This window comes from Vulpes vulpes, chromosome 8, assembly GCF_048418805.1.
Source record: "Vulpes vulpes isolate BD-2025 chromosome 8, VulVul3, whole genome shotgun sequence".
Lineage (NCBI taxonomy): Eukaryota > Metazoa > Chordata > Mammalia > Carnivora > Canidae > Vulpes > Vulpes vulpes.
The window spans coordinates 58,537,584-58,557,735 of record NC_132787.1 but is presented as its reverse complement, the minus strand read 5'-3'; the positions used below and the strand labels follow the sequence as shown (position 1 = coordinate 58,557,735).

Genomic DNA, 20,152 nt, shown 5'->3' with positions numbered 1-20,152 from the left:
ATATGACTCCTTTCATTATGTTACCCTGGGTTTCTGGTGGCCAGGGAACAGAAGCCAGTAGTCATCGTGGGAAATAAACTCAGAGATGGAGCAGTTTTGCCTCATGGGTAGTACCAAAGAGGCTTAAATTAGATTCATGGAGAACTGGGCTTTAAATGAGTGTGATGTTATCCATGCTTCAAATATTCCACCATCCAGACATCCACTCTGGCAAAATAAAATGTGGTTGAAGTTTGAGGATTCAAAGGGGTACTCCTCTTGGGCAAAATACTGGTGTCTACAAGGCAGAAAGAGTTTGCCACTTTCTTACCCATGTTTCAAACATGTCTTCTGGGCGTAGGCGACGTAGGGTGGGTCTGAAAAAAACAAAACAAAGACGAGCTTCCTTGAGTAGGGATTACCACAGCAGACACCGCAGCTTCAGCACAGTGAAATGTAAAATGCAATGCTGGTTCATTTGCAAGGACATGAAAAACTCTAGAAATCTCCCCTAAGGAGATGGAGCTGTTCTATCCTGATGCACCACACGGGGAGCTGGGTCTGAAGCTCCCAGCCTTTGCACAGACCCATTTGATCCAAGGATTATAAAGCCTAATTACAGTGGTGCCTGGGTGGCTCAGTCAGTTAGGCATCCGACTCTTGATTTCAGCTCAGGTCTTGATCTCATGGTTGTGAGTTCAAGCCCAGCATTGGGCTCCATGCTGAGTGCAGAGCCTACTCAAAGATATAAATAAATAAATAAATAAATAAATAAATAAATAAATAAATAAATAAATAAAGTCTATTACAAACAATGGGTCAGAGGGTGCAGGGTCAGTGTATTCCCAGGGCAAGAAGCCATTTCCTTCCTCATAGACTGGGGCCACTTCTGAGAGCCCAGAGCAGACCCAGAATGAGGACACCTGGGAGCAAAAACAGAAGTCTTGGTTTTCTTGGACCAGAAATGCACTGTTTTATCATCAGGGGCATCAATCCAAAGCTTTTGAGGATGTGTGGATGAACAGGTAAAACTATATTTTGTTCATGGTTTTATCTTCTTCTGAATGTTGGCAAAGCTGTGTCAGACTCATTGAGATTTGCTCCTCCAAATGCTGTCTCCCTGTCGGGTCCAGGACAACTGGGTGATAGAATCACTGTGCTTGTTCCAGGTTCCACAGACATATGTGACCACGTGCTGGAGAGGGTGGGTGGTGTGGTGAGGTGGTGAACCCACCACCATGTTCAATGTTTTGATATTGTCCCTCCCTCAAAAGCAGGGGTCAACCAACCATAGCTGGTGGGCCAAATCCAGCCAGTGCCTCCTGTATTTATAAATAAACTTTTATTGATACAGCCACACCCATTTGTTTACATCTGGCCCACAGCTGCTCTCACACTACAATAGCAGAGTTTTGTATTGCGATAGAAACCATCTGGCCCGCAGAAACTGAAATATTTACTCTCTGGCCCTCTACAGGAAAAGTTTGCTGGTTCATGCTACAGCTACTCTAAGTGGTATCAAATATTCCTCCCCCAGAACTTCCATGTATAAAATGTTCATCCATGGCAAAGTTATGTAACTACTCTTGAGCCCAATTCCTTGATCCGTAAAACTGGCGTAGTAATAATACTCTGTAATGTTAAATATTAGATAAAATAGCTTCTGTAAGCACCTAGCATTGTATTTGGCATGTAAGAGGCTGTCACTAAATCTCTATTGTTATTATTGCAGAATTTGACTTGTAACTTACTTCGACTTGGAGGGGATCTGCTGATTGTGGGGAGGTGGTCTAACCCTGTTTGCAAACAGAGCCCCATATTCAGAAAAGGTAGTAATATCTCTGCCCAACTGATCAATGACCAACAAAGCCATACTACTGATTTCAGTTCTGCTGGGGTAGTAGCTCCAACTTGTTGCTCCTGAGAGGCTTAAAAATGTTAGGACTGAGAAGTTCTTCTTAATCTTCCAGACACTATACCCCACCACCACCACCCTCCCCTGCATGCCATCTGGGGCACCTTTGGTGCTCCTTCACAAACTCCACAAGCTCCTCTTCTGTGTAAGGTTTGTCAGGGATGGCAATGGGCTCATCCATAAATGGCTCATAGAAGTCAACCTCATTCATCTTCAAGGACAATTTCTTTGCAACCTGTAACAATGAGAAATACAACAAGAGTTTCCTTGAATGCTAGTCTAGAGTAGCAGTGGGTTGCCCATCTATAAGGAGTGTGTGTGTTTTCTGGCAAAGATATGAGCATATACATGCAGTTTTAACATAAATGTTGAAGTGATAGAAACTCATTGCTGGAACCCTCACTGGACCAATCAAAGAAGGACAGACAGAAAGGAAAGACTCTATCTGGCAAATGGGGTCTAAGCAGGAAGAGGGAGTGGTGGGAATGAAAAGTGTGAAATCTACTTGTACAATCATCATCAATCCACTGTATTTGCCAGGGCTGGAGGAAGAAGCAAATGTCAACAGAGCAAGCTCAGTGTTCTGGGATGTGTGGATTTAGTTGAACCAATTTTAGCACAGGCAATTGACAGAAACCATTTAAAGCTGACAAGTACTCAAAATCAGAGGTCAACCCATTAATCTGTCCTCGATCAGCTTCTAACCCCTACTTGTGATTTAGGCTGAAGCACTGGCTCTGGGGTTATATCTCAGTACTGGGGCTTGTCTGATGGTTTCTCAGACTTTAGGAACTGCCCGCTTTGTTACCAGCCAGAAGGTGACCAACCACCCTGGTTTGTCCAGAGGGAAGCGGTGTCCCAGGATTCAAGTTCTTAGTGCTACAACTGGGAGAGTACCCAGCCAGCCAGGATGAGTTACTACTCACCCTACACCAGGTACAAAGCTCAGGGAGAGCCAGCCTGTAGTCTGGAAGACATCTGCTCTCTTGATTAAAGTGGCCACATAGTCTGCTGTTGGGGCAGAACGGTTGCTGTGTTTGCCTGCAGAACTGCTGAGCTCAAATCTCTTTTTGTGAAATGATTTGAGAGGCCTGGAATGTGCAATGCTTTGTAGAAAACCAAATGCCATTCTCATTCTTTTCTAGTTTGAGCTGTAGTCCAAGAAAGCACAGGGATGAACAGTGGTTCCCTTGAAACTGAAGAATTGCCTAAGAGCTGACGCCCTGTGGTGGTAACCAACGGTGCAGAGGCCCAGGGCTGCTGTGACTAATTGGGGACGGGGAGGAACTGGGTATTACATAAGCCGTTATACAAGGAAGGCCATTCTGAGCAAACACTGGTGTCCCTATGGCTTTTGTCATCAATTGCTATTAATTTCAGGTCACTATATTCCAAAAGACATTTCTTACAGTATGTCAGGGAAAGAAACTCCAGAAGCCTCTTCAGAGCTAAAGGAAACAGGACATGTTAAGAGTTATAGTCAATCAAAAGAGATTTATGGTCATGTTGATTTGGTTTTAAGGGAAGTGTGGGTTTTTTCTTACTTTCCTCCCTCTTCTAGGGAATGGGGGTGGTGTGGATGATTTGGTGGGGAGTGTGGGAAGGAACTAGGAACTGCACAACCAGTGTCTGGGTTTCCACGCTGTTCTTCACAACACTGGGCCCCTCATAGTGGCTTCATTTTTTTTTCATTTTTTTTTTCATAGTGGCTTTATTTTATTATTTATTTATTTATTTATTTTTTCAGAGTGGCTTTAAATGCCACTGGATTCTGGGTTTCTGACTTTACCTACTACATACTTTAGGAACTAGCAAACAGTGCTTAAATGAAGTGGGGAGTGACCAGATGAAGGAAAACAGTAATAGTAGCAAGAACACAGAGTGTTCACTCTGTGTCAGGCACTAGCACCAAATGCTTTCAGTACTTTATGAATCCTCTCTTGGATTGCTGAGGTAAGAGCCATTATTAATACTTATTTTACACAAAACGAACCAGAGACCCAATCAGTGTATGCAACTTATCAAGATCACATGTGGAGGGGATAGAGCCTGAATTCATGTCTAGGCAGTGGAATGTTCTAAACTACCAACTTAATGGGTGCCTGGGGCGGGGGGTGGTGGGGTGCTCAGTCAGTTGAGTGTCTGCCTTTGGCTCAGGTCATGATCCTGGGGTCCTGGGATTGAGTCTCGTGTTGGGCTCCCTGCTCCATGGGGAGCCTACTTCTTCCTCTGTCTTTGCCTCCTTCTTTCTCTCTCTGTCTCTCATGGGTAAATAAATAAAATCTCAAAAAAATGAAATAAAGTATCAACTGGAATTGTGATTTCTTTTCATTCTCAACTTTCAAAGTGTGTGTGTATGTGTGTGTAGGGGAAGGAGGGTCCTTGAATGCCAGTGTCTGGGTCTGTGATGTTAAGACCACAAATGTAAAGTTGGATTGTGATATTCTAAAGTTTAAGTCCTGGGGACCCTGCAAAAAATTCTCCAGAGGCCTATTCATTCTATTCTCACCACTACCACTGAGTGCCCTTGGCCTGTATCTCAGAGAAGCCCTTTCTTTTATTTTTTTCAGTTGTATCTTGGTCAGTAAGCACGTCATCCTTAGCCTTCTGACTCTCTGGATCCATTTGATTCAGAGATGTTGTGAATTGATTTAGGATCTGGATGCAAAGACCATTGCTGGTCCCAAATGTACAGGCCAGGTAAAACTCCCCAGGGAACTCCCTGGAAATGCATGTTCCTGGGCCTGGGCACAACATAAAAAAGATACAGATTTCTAGATGTGGGGCCTAGGAATCCATGATTTTAAAAGCTCTTTGGGGGATACCAATATGGACAATGATTGGAAACTACTAACTCCCAGATCTACATCAGCAGCCCTGACATCTCAGCGCCTTAATGGTTCTCTAACTCATATTTAGAATATAACATTTTTATTGGTTTGTTCCTCAGTAGCTTCTTCTCCTTAATTCTCTAATGTTTTCAGGAGCTTCACAATCTTTGCTGTCTTGCACTCTTGTTATTTTTGAGTCTTCTCTTGGCTTTCTCTCCGTTACCTCAACAGTGACCAAGTCTTCTTGTTATCTCCACTGTCTGCCAGTTGGCTTTTCATCTTTGGGACCGTGTTAGTGCCTCCTTGGCCCTGGCCTCTCCTGACTTCACATCTCTACAAAGCACTCCCCTCCCCCTTGTCCCTCTGGGCTTCCCTAAGTCCCAACAAAAGGTTCTTCCTGCATCCTCTTCTGCACCAGCGCCCTCTGCTGGACACCACTAAGGCTTTCTTGGGCTCTGTCTCCCTCCCTCCCTTCCTCCCCACAACTGACAGGTGCAACTTTTCAAGTCCCAAATGTCTCTGGGTCCTCTGCCGGTGACTGCTCTTCTTTCCGTGTTCCATGTAGAAGTAGAGTGTGCCTCTCTCCCATTAAGTTATAAAATCCCACAAGGCTACATGAATAGGGGCACTTATGACTCAATGTCTTACAGAGTCTTGAGTGAAGAGGCTTCTGAGTTTTTAATTATAGCCTGACCTCACCTTCTTCATGGGCCACAGACATGAAGCCATATGGCTGGGCTGGGAGGCACGTCTGAAAACAGATGCTACTCTGAACTCAGCATTGGGCCACCCTTCTAAGAATTGAGGCTTTGTTGCTTGGCCAAGCCTGCCTGCCTGGTTCTGTTCTCTCAGAGGAGTTCTTATCCCCAGGAACCACCTCAGTCACTGCTGGCCTATCATAACATCAGTGATGTTTTCAGTTTAGGCTGCCCTGTAACTCCCCTTCTCTACTAAAATTGTCTCCCAAACTCCACTCTTCTGGGCTGATATGGCTGCTTTCTATGCACAACAGGACCAACTAACATTTACTGAATGCGTACCACGTGCCAGATGCCAGCTAAGCGCTTCACATGTATTGTTTCTTTCTCTGGGGTACAGTGGTATAGAGCACTGACTGACCTGTGATTATATCAAGCTTCACTACTCAACTCACTATGTGACCATGGGCAAATCATCTAATCTCTCGGTGCCTTGGTTTCATTCTCTGTAGATTGAGAAGACTAATCTGTCTTTTCCAGGCACATTGAGATGATTGAAAGAGCTATGTAAAGCTCTCAGCACAAAGCCTAGCATGTAAAAAGTACTTAACAAGTGATTGTTCTTATTGCTTTTGGTATTTTTGCTCCAGATCTCTCTTGACTCAGGGGACGCATGGATGGCTCAGTGGTTGAGCGTCTTCCTTTGGCTCAGGGTATGATCCCAGGGTTCTGGGATCGAGTCCCACACTGGGTTCCCCACAGGGAGCCTGCTTCCCCCTCTGCCTTTGTCTCTGCCTCTCTCTGTGTGTCTCTCATGAATAAATAAAAATAAAATCTTTTTAAAAATTTAAAAAGATCTCCCTTGACTCTAAGCCAGCCTTAATTCAGGTAATTTTTCTTCAAGTTTAGATTACTTGATTACATTACTCAGATTCTAGACTTTCTTTTGTATTATTTTCAACACAGAATTTTTAGGCCAGGACCATATCCATAGAAGTGGTTCAATTTACATATTACCAGGATTGAATATAATCTCTTTTTGTAATACCCCTTCCCTGCTCCAGCACCTACAGGCTTCCTCTTGTTTTTCACGGAAAGCTTGAACTCCCCGTACTATAAAGGCCATGAGCCCCGCTTTCCAACTGCCGTACTCATCAGTAGGTCACCTTCTAAGGAACTTATACTTGAATGTGATTGGGATTTAGTCTGTCCTAGATTTATTTGTTCTAGTAAATATGGTGATTGAAGGTTTTTAGTTGGGGTGTGAGTGTGTATGTGTGTGTGCATGATAGAGTCATATGTGTGTAAGTGTGGATGTGTGAATGTGTGTACTGAATGTTATACAAGTGTGGGTCTGGGTTTGAGTGTGAGTGTGTATGAGCAGGTAAATGTTATGTTCATGGGTGTTGTATGTGTCCTGTTTGTTGTGTCCTTATGAGTGTTGTGTTTGTGTGTTGTGTGTTATGTATGTGTGCTCTGTTTGTTGTGTGTATTATATGTGTGTTGGTTGTTTTACATGTGTGTGAAGTATGCAGTTTTTTCATGTTATGTATGTCTCCTATATGAGTGTGGGTGTGTGTCAATGTGACCTGAATCTCAAGGGCAGATACAGAGTCTTCTACTTAAGTGTGTGGTATGAAGGAAGGGGCATGGTTGTTGTGGGGCATAGACTGAGATCTCAGCACTACCATTAACCCACTGGAGACCTTGGATATTACTTAATCTTTCTAAATCTGTTTTGTCATATGGGACATGGGGCTTCTTGCCTCTCAAAGTTGTTTAAAGGATTAGAGGTCATATCTACACAATATATCAGGTTGTACCCAACACACAGAAAGCACTCAATAAATAGCGCCATTTTTGTCAGAACTCGAATTAGAGTGGAGTACTCTACCTAGAGTAGACCCCAAATAAATTACGCACTGATTAAAGGTCCCTCCTATATCATGATCTTTGGCTTACAATAGCACGTGCCACATCCAGAAAGAAAGAAAAATTGAAATGTAGAAGAGTACATTAATGACATTTCTTGAAGATATAGGCAACTATGGAAGCACTTCAGGCTTCAGATGACCAGTGGTCCTCCTCATTCCATCCCACATCCTAACCCAATAGGAGGGGAGGTATGGAACCCTGGGGAGGGAGAGAATAGCTCTAAAGACAAGGAAGCAGTAACCAGTGTCCTGGCACACTCTGCTCATGCACTGCCCATTCTTAGTGTTCAAGGCAGTTAAGAGTGGTTCACCACTTTTCATTGGCTGTTTTCAGAAATACCCTTAGTTCATCTGAACTAATCATCTTTGCAGTCATCTCCCAATCAAAAGTGACTTACTGCAGTATTTCCAACACTTCTGGAGAAAGTGTTAGTGGATGGAGGATGGCAAACGTTTCTAAAATTTAAAAAAGGTACTAGAAAGTTCAAATTTTAATTCTTTGTGCCTACAAAAGTATTCAAATTGGGATTTCATGGGTACTTACCCCTTTGTCAAAGGTAGCAAAAAATTTGATGTAAGGTTGGAAGTGTTCAGCTGCCTCCTCAAAAGCCTTATAATCTGCGAGGGAAAAAAAGATAAAAAAAAAAAAAAAAAAGAGAGAGAGACCTTTTCAAGATGTGCACTGAAGACATTTCTCTTTTTAAATGATGTAGAGAGAGTGGGGAGCCAATTAATCCTGACTGGGTAATTATCTAGTAGATATTATTTAGATAGAAAATTATTTAGTACTATTTAAACCCTTACAATTTCCCCCAAGGAGTTTAAATTAGCTGGTATTCAATTGAGCTAAAGAAGAACCCTTTACCACATTTTCATGAGTTTTTAGAAATTGATAAACAGGATGGAGAAAGTGAGGGAACTGAGAGAGAGAAAAAATAGAATATTTGATTCTACACTGAAGGAAAAAGTTCTTCCACTCAGACTCACCATTAGTTGTAAGTGTGCCTCTAGAGTGACCCTCTAGAGAGAGCACAGCTTATTATAAATGACCACTAAATTGAGAAGAAAATCTACCTTAATAGGTAAAGTAACCTCAATCAAAAATGACATCATGAAAGTACTTGAACTTCTTAGCAGGAGTCCCTCTTTTGGTAAATCCTCATTTTTCTTTCCCTCTTTTTAAGTTTTCATTAACTTTATTCCGATCCCTTGAGAGGATGATTTAGAATCAATCAAGCTTATGCTTGATTCTGGTCCCAAACTTGAATCCAAACTGCTCAAGATAGACATGAGACACACGAGCATGGCCATGCTGTGCCTTACTACATCTTATCAGCTACCTGAGAAAGACACTGGTATTTTAGCCTTAAAGTGAGGGTGATGGGAATGTGAATGGTGATGGTGGTGGTGGTGGTGATATTGCATAACATTTATCATCCTGAAAGTTGGTGATCCTATGATTCATTCTTAAGAAGATTAACCTTTTCCCATTTTGTGGTATTCTCTCTCTTGATCATTAGAGGCATAAGCTTATGCTAGAGTTCCAGGAGCATGCAGAATTTTCTAATATTCAATCAAAAACATTCAAGATTAATACTGGCTCAGGGAACACCAAGATGAGTAAGACAAAGACACTGATCTTAAAGGCACACAGTTCAGAGAGGGTATGGATCTTTAAAGAACCACAGTGCAATGTGATAGGGGCTAGAATAGAGGTAAGTGCAAAAAAACACAGATGAGGAGGGTTGAAAATTTATAAGAATGTCTGTATATACAGATACACATTCACACAAACTCATCCCCATAAAAGTAACTGGGTAGTCAGAAAATATATCCTATAGCCTGATAGTTGGGGTAGAGAACTGAGTGGATGGGGAAGAAGGTGGGTGAGAAGTTTGGAAAATGAATAGAGAGAAGGTGGGAGAGAATGGAAGGGTTAAAGCCATACCTACGTCATTTATGTCTATCCAGAGCTGCGGTGGGCTCCAATAGAATCCCCTGTATCCTCCCTCCCTGACCCCTTTGTTCCTGATGAATCTCTCCCTACCTCTTTGAACATCCTCCCCTGGAAATGATGACCTACACCTGTGTCCAGAGAATTCCCTTATTCACCTGGGGAACCAGTGTATAGCCCTTTTAAGATGAAAAAGGGTAGAGCAAGGTAACTCCCCAGGGTGGCACTTCAAACTGTGGTTGAGCCTTGAGCCTTGCCCAAACAGTGGTTGTCTTCTAGGGTACATGGTCTAATCTCCTGCTGCCTGATCTCATGTGATCCCAGGTTTTTCCTGCCCTCACGTCCTGCTCTGATGGTGACCAGCTCCTTCCTGGCTCTTCTAGTCTGACCCTCAGTTTCCCCTCCTGGAATAGGCTCCTGAAGACCCAGCCTTCAACCTTCAGCTTATTGCAGACTTACCTTAGCATTTCCTCATCTTTCTTCCCATCTCTCAGGGTTTTCCATACTGGATATTTCCCATCCCTAGCTCCAGATTTTCCCCAGTTTGGCATTCTTCACCATCAGCTGAGTTCCCTCAGAAATTTCCTGCCACCCTCTCTCTACACTTGCATCCAAAGCTACATGCTCAAGCCAGATGTGAACCTTCATGCCCAACTTTCTTGGAAGATGTAGCCACCCAGTTCTTCCAAGCCCTTTCTAATTTGATCCCAAATCTCTTAGGAGCCTTTTCTCCCAAGACCATTCCAGTCTACCCATGCATTAAAGCCCTCCAGTTCTCCACTGTGTCTCCATTATTCTTGCTCTAGAGGATAGGTTGGGATCACTTTCCAAAGCCAGTGCCTCTGTGCCATTAAACTTCCTGGACCAAACACCCTCACACTACAGCAGAAATACCGGATTCTTCACTGCTTCCCTGGGCACCTTACCAACTCCCTACCCATGGACCCCATGCTCTTTTGGAGGGCAAGAAGAAATAGAGAGACATGGATGCCTGAGAGAACATCATGATGCTTTTCAGTCCATGTGTGACAGCCAGGAGTATGTCACAACAGACATATATTTTTTGTGGTGATAAAATTTTCTAGGGATGCATGGATGGCTCCACGTTTGAGCATCTGCCTTGGGCTCAGGACGTGATCCCGGGGTCCTGGGATTGAGTCCCACATTGAGCTCCCTGTGGAGAGCTTCTACTTCTACTTCTGCCTATGTCTCTGCCTCTCTCTGTGTGTCTCTCATGAATAAATAAATAAAATCATAAACAAAACCCTTTCTACATGTTTTCTACAACCATTCAAAACTCTATAGTAGTTAATATTATATATGAAAGTAATAGTTCCTTCTATAAACTTCTTGTATCCTATAACAATTATTTTCTATCTAAGATGTTGGCAAGCATGGCAGCTAGAGAGATCCTTGGAGAGGCAGCTCCCCTGACTTCCTGACTGGGTCTTTTTGTTGGTGTGGTTGTGACTATATAGTCCAAGCTAGTTTGTCATCAGTAGTGTTTTTTCAGTTTGTGACACACTGTAAAATATTCAGGGCTTTCTGTTTTGTTTTGATTTAATATATTCTAATGTTTGTATTGTCTACTAATATCAGTGGAATGAATGATGTATGATTGCTATTTTTATCATCATCATCATCATCATCATCATCATCATCAGTATTACTAACATGATCTGGTAATAGACCTTCCTAAAGACAAAGTCTTTCATCAATTTAAAGATAATAATTCAGCATTAAAAAAGAGATTGACACGGCTCACTGGTGATTTTATTACTTAACTCTTTAGAAAAACATGGTAAGACTAGTAGAGCTCTATCTGTGTATTCCTAAGGAAATGCCTTGATATTATTTTGAAATATATGGGAAATTTCGATTGCATTTGAAAACTATTCAGATTATCAAAGAATATTACAGTTTTCAATGAAAAGGAGAGTAATAGCCATGAGGGCTTAAAGAATGCTCACACATTTGAAGGACAAGTTAGAGATTAGATTTCCTAAATTCTGTTCAGTGGGAAGAAAAGACCACTTCTCAATCAAAGAAAAAGCAATGACTGTTGCCCTGTCATTTGCTGTCATCCACATGCACAAGCAAAGTCTCTTGTTGACTGTGATGGTCAAGAAAAGATCATTTAAACCCTTCACCAGGAGTTGTATGTCATTATTTCAAAAGCTATAGCTTTAGAAGCAAGTACAACATTTTCCCCAAAAACTCTAAAAACATTTTATTTGGAAGATTTATACAATGCAATATTGATAACTTTTCTATTATCTTGTTTTATTATTGTTGTTGTTGTTGTTGTTGTTAGTAGTGGTAGTATATAAAGCAAAATAATGTTTTGTTTTGTTTTTCCACTAAGTCCAAATCCCTTTTAGTTTACCCCATGGGCTATTCAAGCATCACCACATTTTGTGTGTGCCATGACTTAAAAAAGTACATAAAGTCTTTTTTTTAAATTTTTATTTATTTATGATAGTCACACAGAGAGAGAGAAAGAGAGGCAGAGACACAGGCAGAGGGAGAAGCAGGCTCCATGTAGGGAGCCCGACGGGGGACTCGATCCGGGGTCTCCAGGATCGCGCCCTGGGCCAAAGGCAGGCGCCAAACCGCTGCACCACCCAGGGATTCCAGTACATAAAGTCTTGAAAGTACAAAACAGTGTTTAAGTGTGTGAGCTATAAAGTCAGATTGCTAGGATTTAAATCTTGGCTCTAGGATTTATTCACTAGCCATATGATAGTTATTAACTTTTTTGTTCTTTTCATTTCCTCCTCATCAAAATGCTGATAATATGGTAACCACTTTACAGGTTAGTAGTGAGAAAGAAGGCAAGGTATCTATATGGAGCTCCCGGCATAGGCCCTGGCACATGACATGTGTTTGATTAAGCGAAGCTGGTTTTGTCATTGGCTTAGTAAGGAGGATAGGAACCAGAAGATGTGCTCTTTATCCCAATCGTGGCCTTGCCTTGCTTGTTACCTGCTATCCTGAACTTAATGGAGGGGAAAGAGACAGAGGACGAAACAAATTGAAGGGTGGGACAGAAAAAAAAATAAAGAGAAATAGGATGAAATTAAGGAGAAAGAAAAAGAGGGCAGGTGGAGCACGCCAGAGTAGTCAGCATCTATAAAAAACATAAAAATTGAAGTCACCCAAAGGAGGGCTGGGCAAACTTCTCTGGCTAGCCATCTCCCCCCAGCACACTTTTAAGGGAGGTAAGTAGAGGCTTTTATATAGCAAACAAGAAGACAGCTAAGTCTGGTCATGGGAGAAAGAAAATAGGCAGCTTGCTGGTGAGAAGACAAAGGGTGCCAGTTGGCAGATAGGGAAAGAAACAATTTCACAAATAAATTTCAAAATATTTTACAAGTGTTCTGGAGTTTCCAGAAACATCATGAGCAGCCCTCCTTTGCACGTCCTGCATGTACTAATGCTACTTTTACTCTCCTTCTCTCTAAAGCTGAACCTCCAGAAAAAAGCTTACCTCATCAAACCATGCTGCCAAAGTTGTTTAAAAAGACATACTCAAGGAATTAGCCTGCTTGGTCCCTCCTCTTCCTGACTCCCACACTCCACTCTCCTGCCTTCATATGGGTTGTGGTGATGCTATGATGCATTTCTGTGCCCACCCAAAACCTAGCCACAAAGTGTTCAAAGGGATTATACCCAAGGGCGAGGCTGTGCTATTGCAGGCAGCCTTGGTGGTCAGCTGTGGGGTTGGCCAGTAATTGTCCACATTGTGCTATGGCTGCTGAGCCCTGCCTACACAAATTTTCCTCTTATCCTGTCCAAGTGGCTGAGATGCTCTCCAACTGGTGGCCACAGGAGCTGCCAACATCAGAGAGAGAGCCCATTATTTGCCTATTTTAGAAGAGAGTCCCATTGGTAGGTGGGCAGGTGGAAAAAGGGGAGGAAGACTTTTCTCTCTTCTGTAAAACATTTACCGCTCCCCTGCCTCCCGAGACCAGAGAACATAGCCCAACCTTCATGCTCTTCCAGTATCCTTGCCTGCTTCGCATAATTTTTATAGATGTGTCCATTGTGTGGGTACAAGGAAGATTCTTCCTCTATTCCACCCAGCACAGGATATACTGATGGTCCATCCTCTTTACGAGCAACATTCTAACATATCTGGTTGGGAATCTATCCTTTAGACTCACAGGTGGGGCTCACAGACAACTTACACTCTGACTCCTCACTCTTGAAAAAGCCAATGAGTTTGATCTGGTCCTCAATGCGTTCAAAGGCTTGGACTTCGAGTTTGCTGTTGATGATCTCCACAGGATCTTCAATTAGCTGGAATGCCACACACACACACACACACGAAATATTTCCCAGTAAGAGAACCGTTCCTTCCTCAGTGAGAAACCAGGCGCACATGTAGGACACTGGCAGGAAGCTGTGGACCCCATCTTCCCCCAGTATGCCCAGCAGCAGAGCCTTCTGAGGAACTGGCTTAACTCAAGGGGTAGGCCGAGACTAGGCAAGTTCTACTTCTCTTGTCCATTATTGATTTAGGAATAGCATGTCACCCAATTCTGGCCAATGACTCTAGGGCAGATTTGCCCGAAAGCTTTAGGAAAGTTCTCCTTTCCTTTTAAGAGAACAGTGGAAGCCAGATCCTCTCCCCCACTTCACAACCCCCCACACACACATTGGATATGAATGAGGAGATGTGCATGGGAACTCCAGTCACTGGTTATCTTATAGCCAACTTGAGAAGAGTCAGCTTGAGGAAAAACCACACATAAAGCATTACCTATGATTCATCAATAAGTCTAAAATCTGTACTCACTCTGCTCTTCTATTTGTGCTTTTTGGTTCAGGTGGTTGAGCATGATTTCTGTTCTGTGCATCTAAGAGCCTCCACTTAACTGATAGAGATGGGACAGTGTCAGGCTTTTTGTTGCCTCCCTCATTTTTTTGAGGGCTTGCAGGTATGAGTCCAGGAGAGAGCCAAGCAGAGTCTATGGGTGTTTTTTTTGCAGAAGGTGGCCTTCAACTCACTTCTGACTCACTCTCCCTGGGTTTTTGAGGCTGTGAGGAAAAGGCAACAGACCCTGTGCGCTAGCTGGTAGACAGGGAATCATCAGGAGGGATGTCATTTACCTGTACAGGAATCTGTTCAAAAGCATTCAGCTTCACAGCTATTATTGAAAGTGTGCGTTTATCTATGGATAACATATTTTTATGGTGTTTGTTCCTCTATCTGCCTAAGCAGGTGGATCTAAGACCTCCATGCTGGGAGGGAATGTGATATTGGGGGGCTCATTAGCCCTGTCTCTTTTTATTCTATTCTGAGGGTAACTCAGCTGATTGTTACTCCATCTCCAGGTGATTATCCACCTCTCTTTCCCACTCTCTTAAACCCCCTTCCGGGAGCGCTGGAACAAAGCCAAGGGTATTTCAGGGCATGGTGGTGTGTAATTGCTAAGAGAATTCATGGGTTACTACTACACAGTCCCGATTCATAACCCTCTGGTCACTAATAAAACAGTTTCTAAGGTAACTTAAGGACTAGCTTCCTAGTAGAAGAAAATACCACTGTGGGGGCTCCTTGGTGGCTCCATGCTTGAGCATCTGCCTTCGGCTCAGGTTGTGATCCCAGGGTCCTGGGATTTAGTCCCTCATTGGGCCTCCCTGAGAGGAGGCTGCTTCTCCTTCTGCCTATGTATCTGCCTCTCTTTCTGTGTCTCTCATGAATAAATAAATAAAATCTTAAAAAAAAAGAAAAAGAAAAAACCACTGTGAAATAGGCCTCCTTAGTTTTTTGTGAAGCATGAGGAATCGGTCTTAGACTAGGACAGATTACCTAGCTTCTCTGTTCTTATTTTAGGATGCTACTTCCCCATACATTTGAACCCAAACAGCTCCATGCAGGGCCACTGTACATAAATGCTTACATCCAGGAGAAATTCCACCAAGACGTCAGCTGCAAACTCGCCATCAAACTCAATCGTGCGATCACCCTTAAGAACATACAGGCTTCCTTCTTCATCAAAACCTGGAAGAAACAAAGAGTCCCTGAGACAAGGTCATTCTGATGCAAGAAGAGCCATCCTGTGGGCTGAGGTCTGGCTCAGGATTCTTGGGTGACAGTGGGGTCAGGACCATTGGAGCTAGCATTAAACTTAGGATCAGTTCCCTTGAAACCATGCCTGCAACGGGCTTCCGAAGTACACATTTAAATTGAAATAGTCAAGAACCACCAGCTCCACCTGGACTTTAACTTGAAAGAAAAATCTGTTCTCTAACACTGTTTTAATTTTCCAAAAATACTGCCAACCCTATTCTCCCTATCAAAAGTTTCACTGCCCCCTGCCCACTTGACTTCTTACCCAGGCATTCCAGTCCCTCTGCAATATAATGCCAATCCTGCCCTTCATAGGAAAAGTCACAGATGTTCTCCTGGTTGCCCAAATTTGGTCACTTCTACCCCTGTGCCCCCATCCTGGTCAGTTCCTTCGGGTCTCAGCTTAGGACTTATTTTTCCCAAGAAGGCCACCCTCTTGTCACTACTGCTCTTCTCTTGGTTCTATTTACAGCACTCACTGGAACAGAAAGCTCTCCAAAGGCAGCACCACTGTCACCTTGGTACCCCAGGACCTTGTACAGAGGCTGGACACATCAGGTACATCATAAATGTCCGTGGCCAGAACAGACAGCTTACTTTTCAATCATAGCTGAATTCTGCACATCTTCTTTTCCCACTTTGTTGATGATGCCACCAGGGAAGGTTCTACATCTTTTCTACCCTCCATTGCTCCTGGTGTAATGCTGTGTGCTTTAACAAATGTTTGCTGGAAAACAGTGTTTCCCCCCCAGGAATGCTAAATAACTGAGACTAGCATTTAGTCCAATTGCATGGCATCCTTAATTCCTTAGACTAATTGTTTTCAAGCTTTCTATTAGCTGGAGGATGCTTTCTCCAAATGAACTCTCTTGCAGAACCTCTAGGGAAAGGGAGGCTGGTCCACTGCCTGCTGTGTCCCATGCACCTCTGAAGAGCTCTGGTCATATCCCGGAGCACCATTTGTAAATCCAAAGGGCCAATGTACCAGGTTTCCTTGATGTCAGCAATGACCGATCATGAAGGTTACCTTCAGAACATCAGCCAGTGTTCTGATGTCGGATTTTGCTCTGAGTGAAATCAGGAGGCTTTTTCAGCATAGCCCGATGGAGATGAAACTCGGGCAAATGAAAGAGCAGGTGAAGATCAAGGAGCAGGTTCACAAACTATAATTGTCCTGTAAGCTCTAAGAACCAAATAGTCCAAAAGAACCTGCCTCAATTCCTCCAGGCTGAGCTTGGAGAAAAGTTCATGTAGATTTTTCAAAGTTCTATCCATTGGGAGAATAACCACTGGTCCATTCTTTTGAAAGTTTGCCCAGCGTGTCCTCTCTAAATCTTTAGATCATAAGAACACTAGTATTTTCCTCTAACTAAATTTACTGGAAACTCTCCCAAATTCAGCTTCCCATGAAAACAATAGGAAAGAAAACTAGGGAATCAATTGGTTCTAGGAGAAGAGAAACAAGTCATTGAGTTGCTTTTGACTAGGGAAAGAGTTTAACATACCTTGTTTTTCTGCTCAAGGGAAAAAATATTCCTTAATTTGTCTCCAGGGAAAAAGATATGCCAGACATCCTTAATAATGCATTATCATTTTACAGTCATGAGTTCTTCTTAGTCTAATCTAAATACAGTCTTGTAAAATTTAAATCTTAAAAAAAAAAAAAGCTGGTCTTCTTGAAAATAAAATAGAGAACAATTGTTTGTAATGCCCTAAGATAATGAACTTTCACGTACCTGATGCCACTACTAATCTTTTTTTTTTTTTTTCCCTCTGTGTTTACTACTCCAAATCCAATTAACCTTTCTTCAAAGGTCCTGGTTTATAACCCTTTGCTATTTTTAAATAGCCATTCTTCACTGGTCATGCAGAAAAGGCAAAATGGACAGTACACATGTGTGAGTGTTCAGAAAGCAGAGGACCTACCCATTCTCTCTTTCCTTGGGATTAGGGGTGTGAGAATCTGAAAGCTCACTTGCACTTAAACATGATTTATTGACACAAGAGATCACAACATGCACTGTATGGTCACTTAACCATGCCTCATCTAAATCCTCCCTCTCGATCTTAATGATAATGCCCAGCTGGGGTTTAGCTTTACATTTAGAAACCACTGGGACCTCAGAGTCACTACTATTAATGCTATGTTGTGTTGGCTGCTTCAGCCAAGGGGTAAAGAAATAATAGGTGATGGAAGAAAGGATTTTTCTCTCCCCCAGAGAGATCACCACAGCAGTCAGATAAAAAGGTTAGGCTTTTAACCTTCTCTAGGAGCCAAAAAAGAAAGATTTAACTCTTTGGCATCAGTTTCTACAATGATACAAATATATATTAGATCATTCATGTGAAATAATTCACATGATACTGTTTTCACGAAACTCTTCCCCACCCAGGCCTAAGGTGTGCAGAGTCATTTTATATTCATTTAAAAATAGTCCAGTTATCGTGCATGAAGAAATTAAACTGTACTTTTCTTGCAAGACACATTGATTTCTTCCCTGGTAGACCTCAAAAAGTCCCACTTACCCAGCTTCTTGGCAAGCTTGGCTTCTTTCTTGGCATCCACCATCACAAAGCCTATATCTTTATGCTCCAGGACCTGGGCGACAAGCTGAAGGGAAAGACAAGCTGGAGAGTAAGTAGGCCGAGGACAGAAAGATGGTAGAAAATGTCACAGGATGATATTATGATGTAATGACAAGAGGATTTGCCTCCATGTGTCCTGTTAATCTGACCAATTCTAGTGGCAACAAAGGGATTCCATGCTATTCTCCCAGGAGAAGGATTTATCAGAATGCTGAGAACCAAAGAGAGAAAAATGTGAGGACCAGACCTAAGACATAGGATTTGGAAGAATATATCCACTCTCCCACACTTTCCTCTGGGTAGATAAATTTAAATTGCGGGAGAGAAGAATCAAAAAGGAAGCAAAGAGTATTTGGATGGCTGTGGATACATGACAAGGGGCCCAAGCCCTTCCCTAGCCACCAACTGGACCTGGAGTCACGTGGGGACACAAGAGACCACAACGTGCACTGTGTGGTCACTTAACCATGCACCATCAAATCCTCTGTTTCGGGATCCCTGGGTGGCGCAGCGGTTTGGCGCCTGCCTTTGGCCCAGGGCGCGATCCTGGAGACCCAGGATCAAATCCCACGTCGGGCTCCCGGTGCATGGAGCCTGCTTCTCCCTCTGCCTGTGTCTCTGCCTCTCTCTCTCTCTCTATGTGACTATAATAAATAAATAAAAATTAAAAAAAAAATCCTCTGTTTCATCCTTGATATAGCTGAAGGATGCCAGAAAAACTGAGGAAACTTAAAACAAAGGAGACCTGTGTCCCCAATACCCAGGCATAGTCCTCGAGCTCCTCCAGCCCCTCGGCTTGTGGAGTGGGAATATCCACTGGGTGTGTCTGCCAAATAGACCCAAGATGGTCTTTCAAGTTTTCCCGCAGCCCACTGAGAGAAATAACTAGTGGAGCACTGGAATGGAACCATCAGCCACAAAAGCGAAGAGGATAGAGCAGTGTCCTAGGTGGACGGATGGCTGGATGCTACTCTGGGTAGACACCAGAACAGATGATGACTCCAAACCCGGGACTGGCATCATGTTAACCCTCCTGAAACTCACATCTAAGGAAACAGGGAGGTCCCGCCCTCTGATGAATGGGGGCTTAAACAGAAACAGTGCAGAAGCTATCAGAGAGATCATGAAATATTAAAATTACTTTTCTTTAAACTTTTTTAAAAAAGATAATTATAGATTAACATGTAATTCTAAGAAATAATACAGAGATCTCTTGTACATTTCACCCTGTTTCCTCCAAAGTAACACCTTGTGAAACTGTACAATATCACAAACTAGACATTGGCATTGATGTGGTCAAGATACGGAATATTTCCATAATCACAAGGACCCCTCATGTTATCCCTTTATAGTTACATCTGCTTGATCCCACTCCCATTCTCTTCCTAAAGAGATTTCTATAACCTTTTCATTTCAAGAATATTACATAAGTTGAACCATACAGTATGTAACCTTTTGGGATTAGTTTCTTTAACTCATCATATTTCTCTGGAGATTCATCGAGATTTTTGTGTAGAGAAAAAGACCATCTTTTTTAAAATTGCAGAGCAGTATTTCCATGGTATGGAGGTACCTAGAGTTTGGTCAATTATTCATCCATGGAAGGACATCTAGGTTGTTTAAAGTTTTTGACTATCATGAACAGAGCTCCTACAAACATTAATGTACAGATGTTTTGTGAAGGTTAGTTTTCATTATTCTAGGAAACATGCTCAGGAGTGTGATTGCTGAATAAAGTAATTGCATGTTTAATGTTTAAGGAAACCGCAAAACTGTCTTCCTGAGTAGCTGGTTATTGCACTCCCACCAGCAATGTAGTGATGAGTAATCCAGTTCTCCCACATCCTTGCCAGGATTTGGAGTTGTCACTATTTTTAATTTCAGCCATTTCAATAGATGCGTAGTAACATTTCATTATGATTTTAATTTGCATTTTTCTAATGTCTAATGAGGCTGAACATTTGAACATTTTTTCATGTACTTATTTGACCTAGAGAGTCCTTTCCCATGAAATTCTTGCTCAGGTTTGCTTATTTACTAAATGGGTTGCTTTTTGATTGTTGAGGTTTTTTTTTTTTAAGTTTTTATTTATTTATTCATGAGAGACAGAGAGAGAGAGAGAGAGAGGCAGAGACACAGGTAGAGGGAGAAGCAGGCTCCATGTAGGGAGCCCGAC

At 42.5% G+C, this 20,152-nt stretch overlaps 1 protein-coding gene across 2 annotated transcripts in view; it reads right to left on the bottom strand.

The window, feature by feature from the left end:
* Positions 1-20,152, bottom strand: part of CASQ2 (calsequestrin 2) — a 65,169-nt gene that overhangs the window by 20,912 nt on the left and 24,105 nt on the right. For both annotated transcript variants that reach the window (XM_025994688.2, XM_072766804.1), the window contains exons 2-7: positions 17,917-18,001; positions 15,221-15,321; positions 13,502-13,613; positions 7,902-7,975; positions 1,999-2,129; positions 311-356 (exon numbers count right to left, since the gene is read on the bottom strand). In XM_025994688.2, coding sequence (XP_025850473.2) covers positions 311-356; positions 1,999-2,129; positions 7,902-7,975; positions 13,502-13,613; positions 15,221-15,321; positions 17,917-18,001 — 549 coding nt within the window. The remainder of the gene's footprint in view (positions 1-310; positions 357-1,998; positions 2,130-7,901; positions 7,976-13,501; positions 13,614-15,220; positions 15,322-17,916; positions 18,002-20,152) is intronic.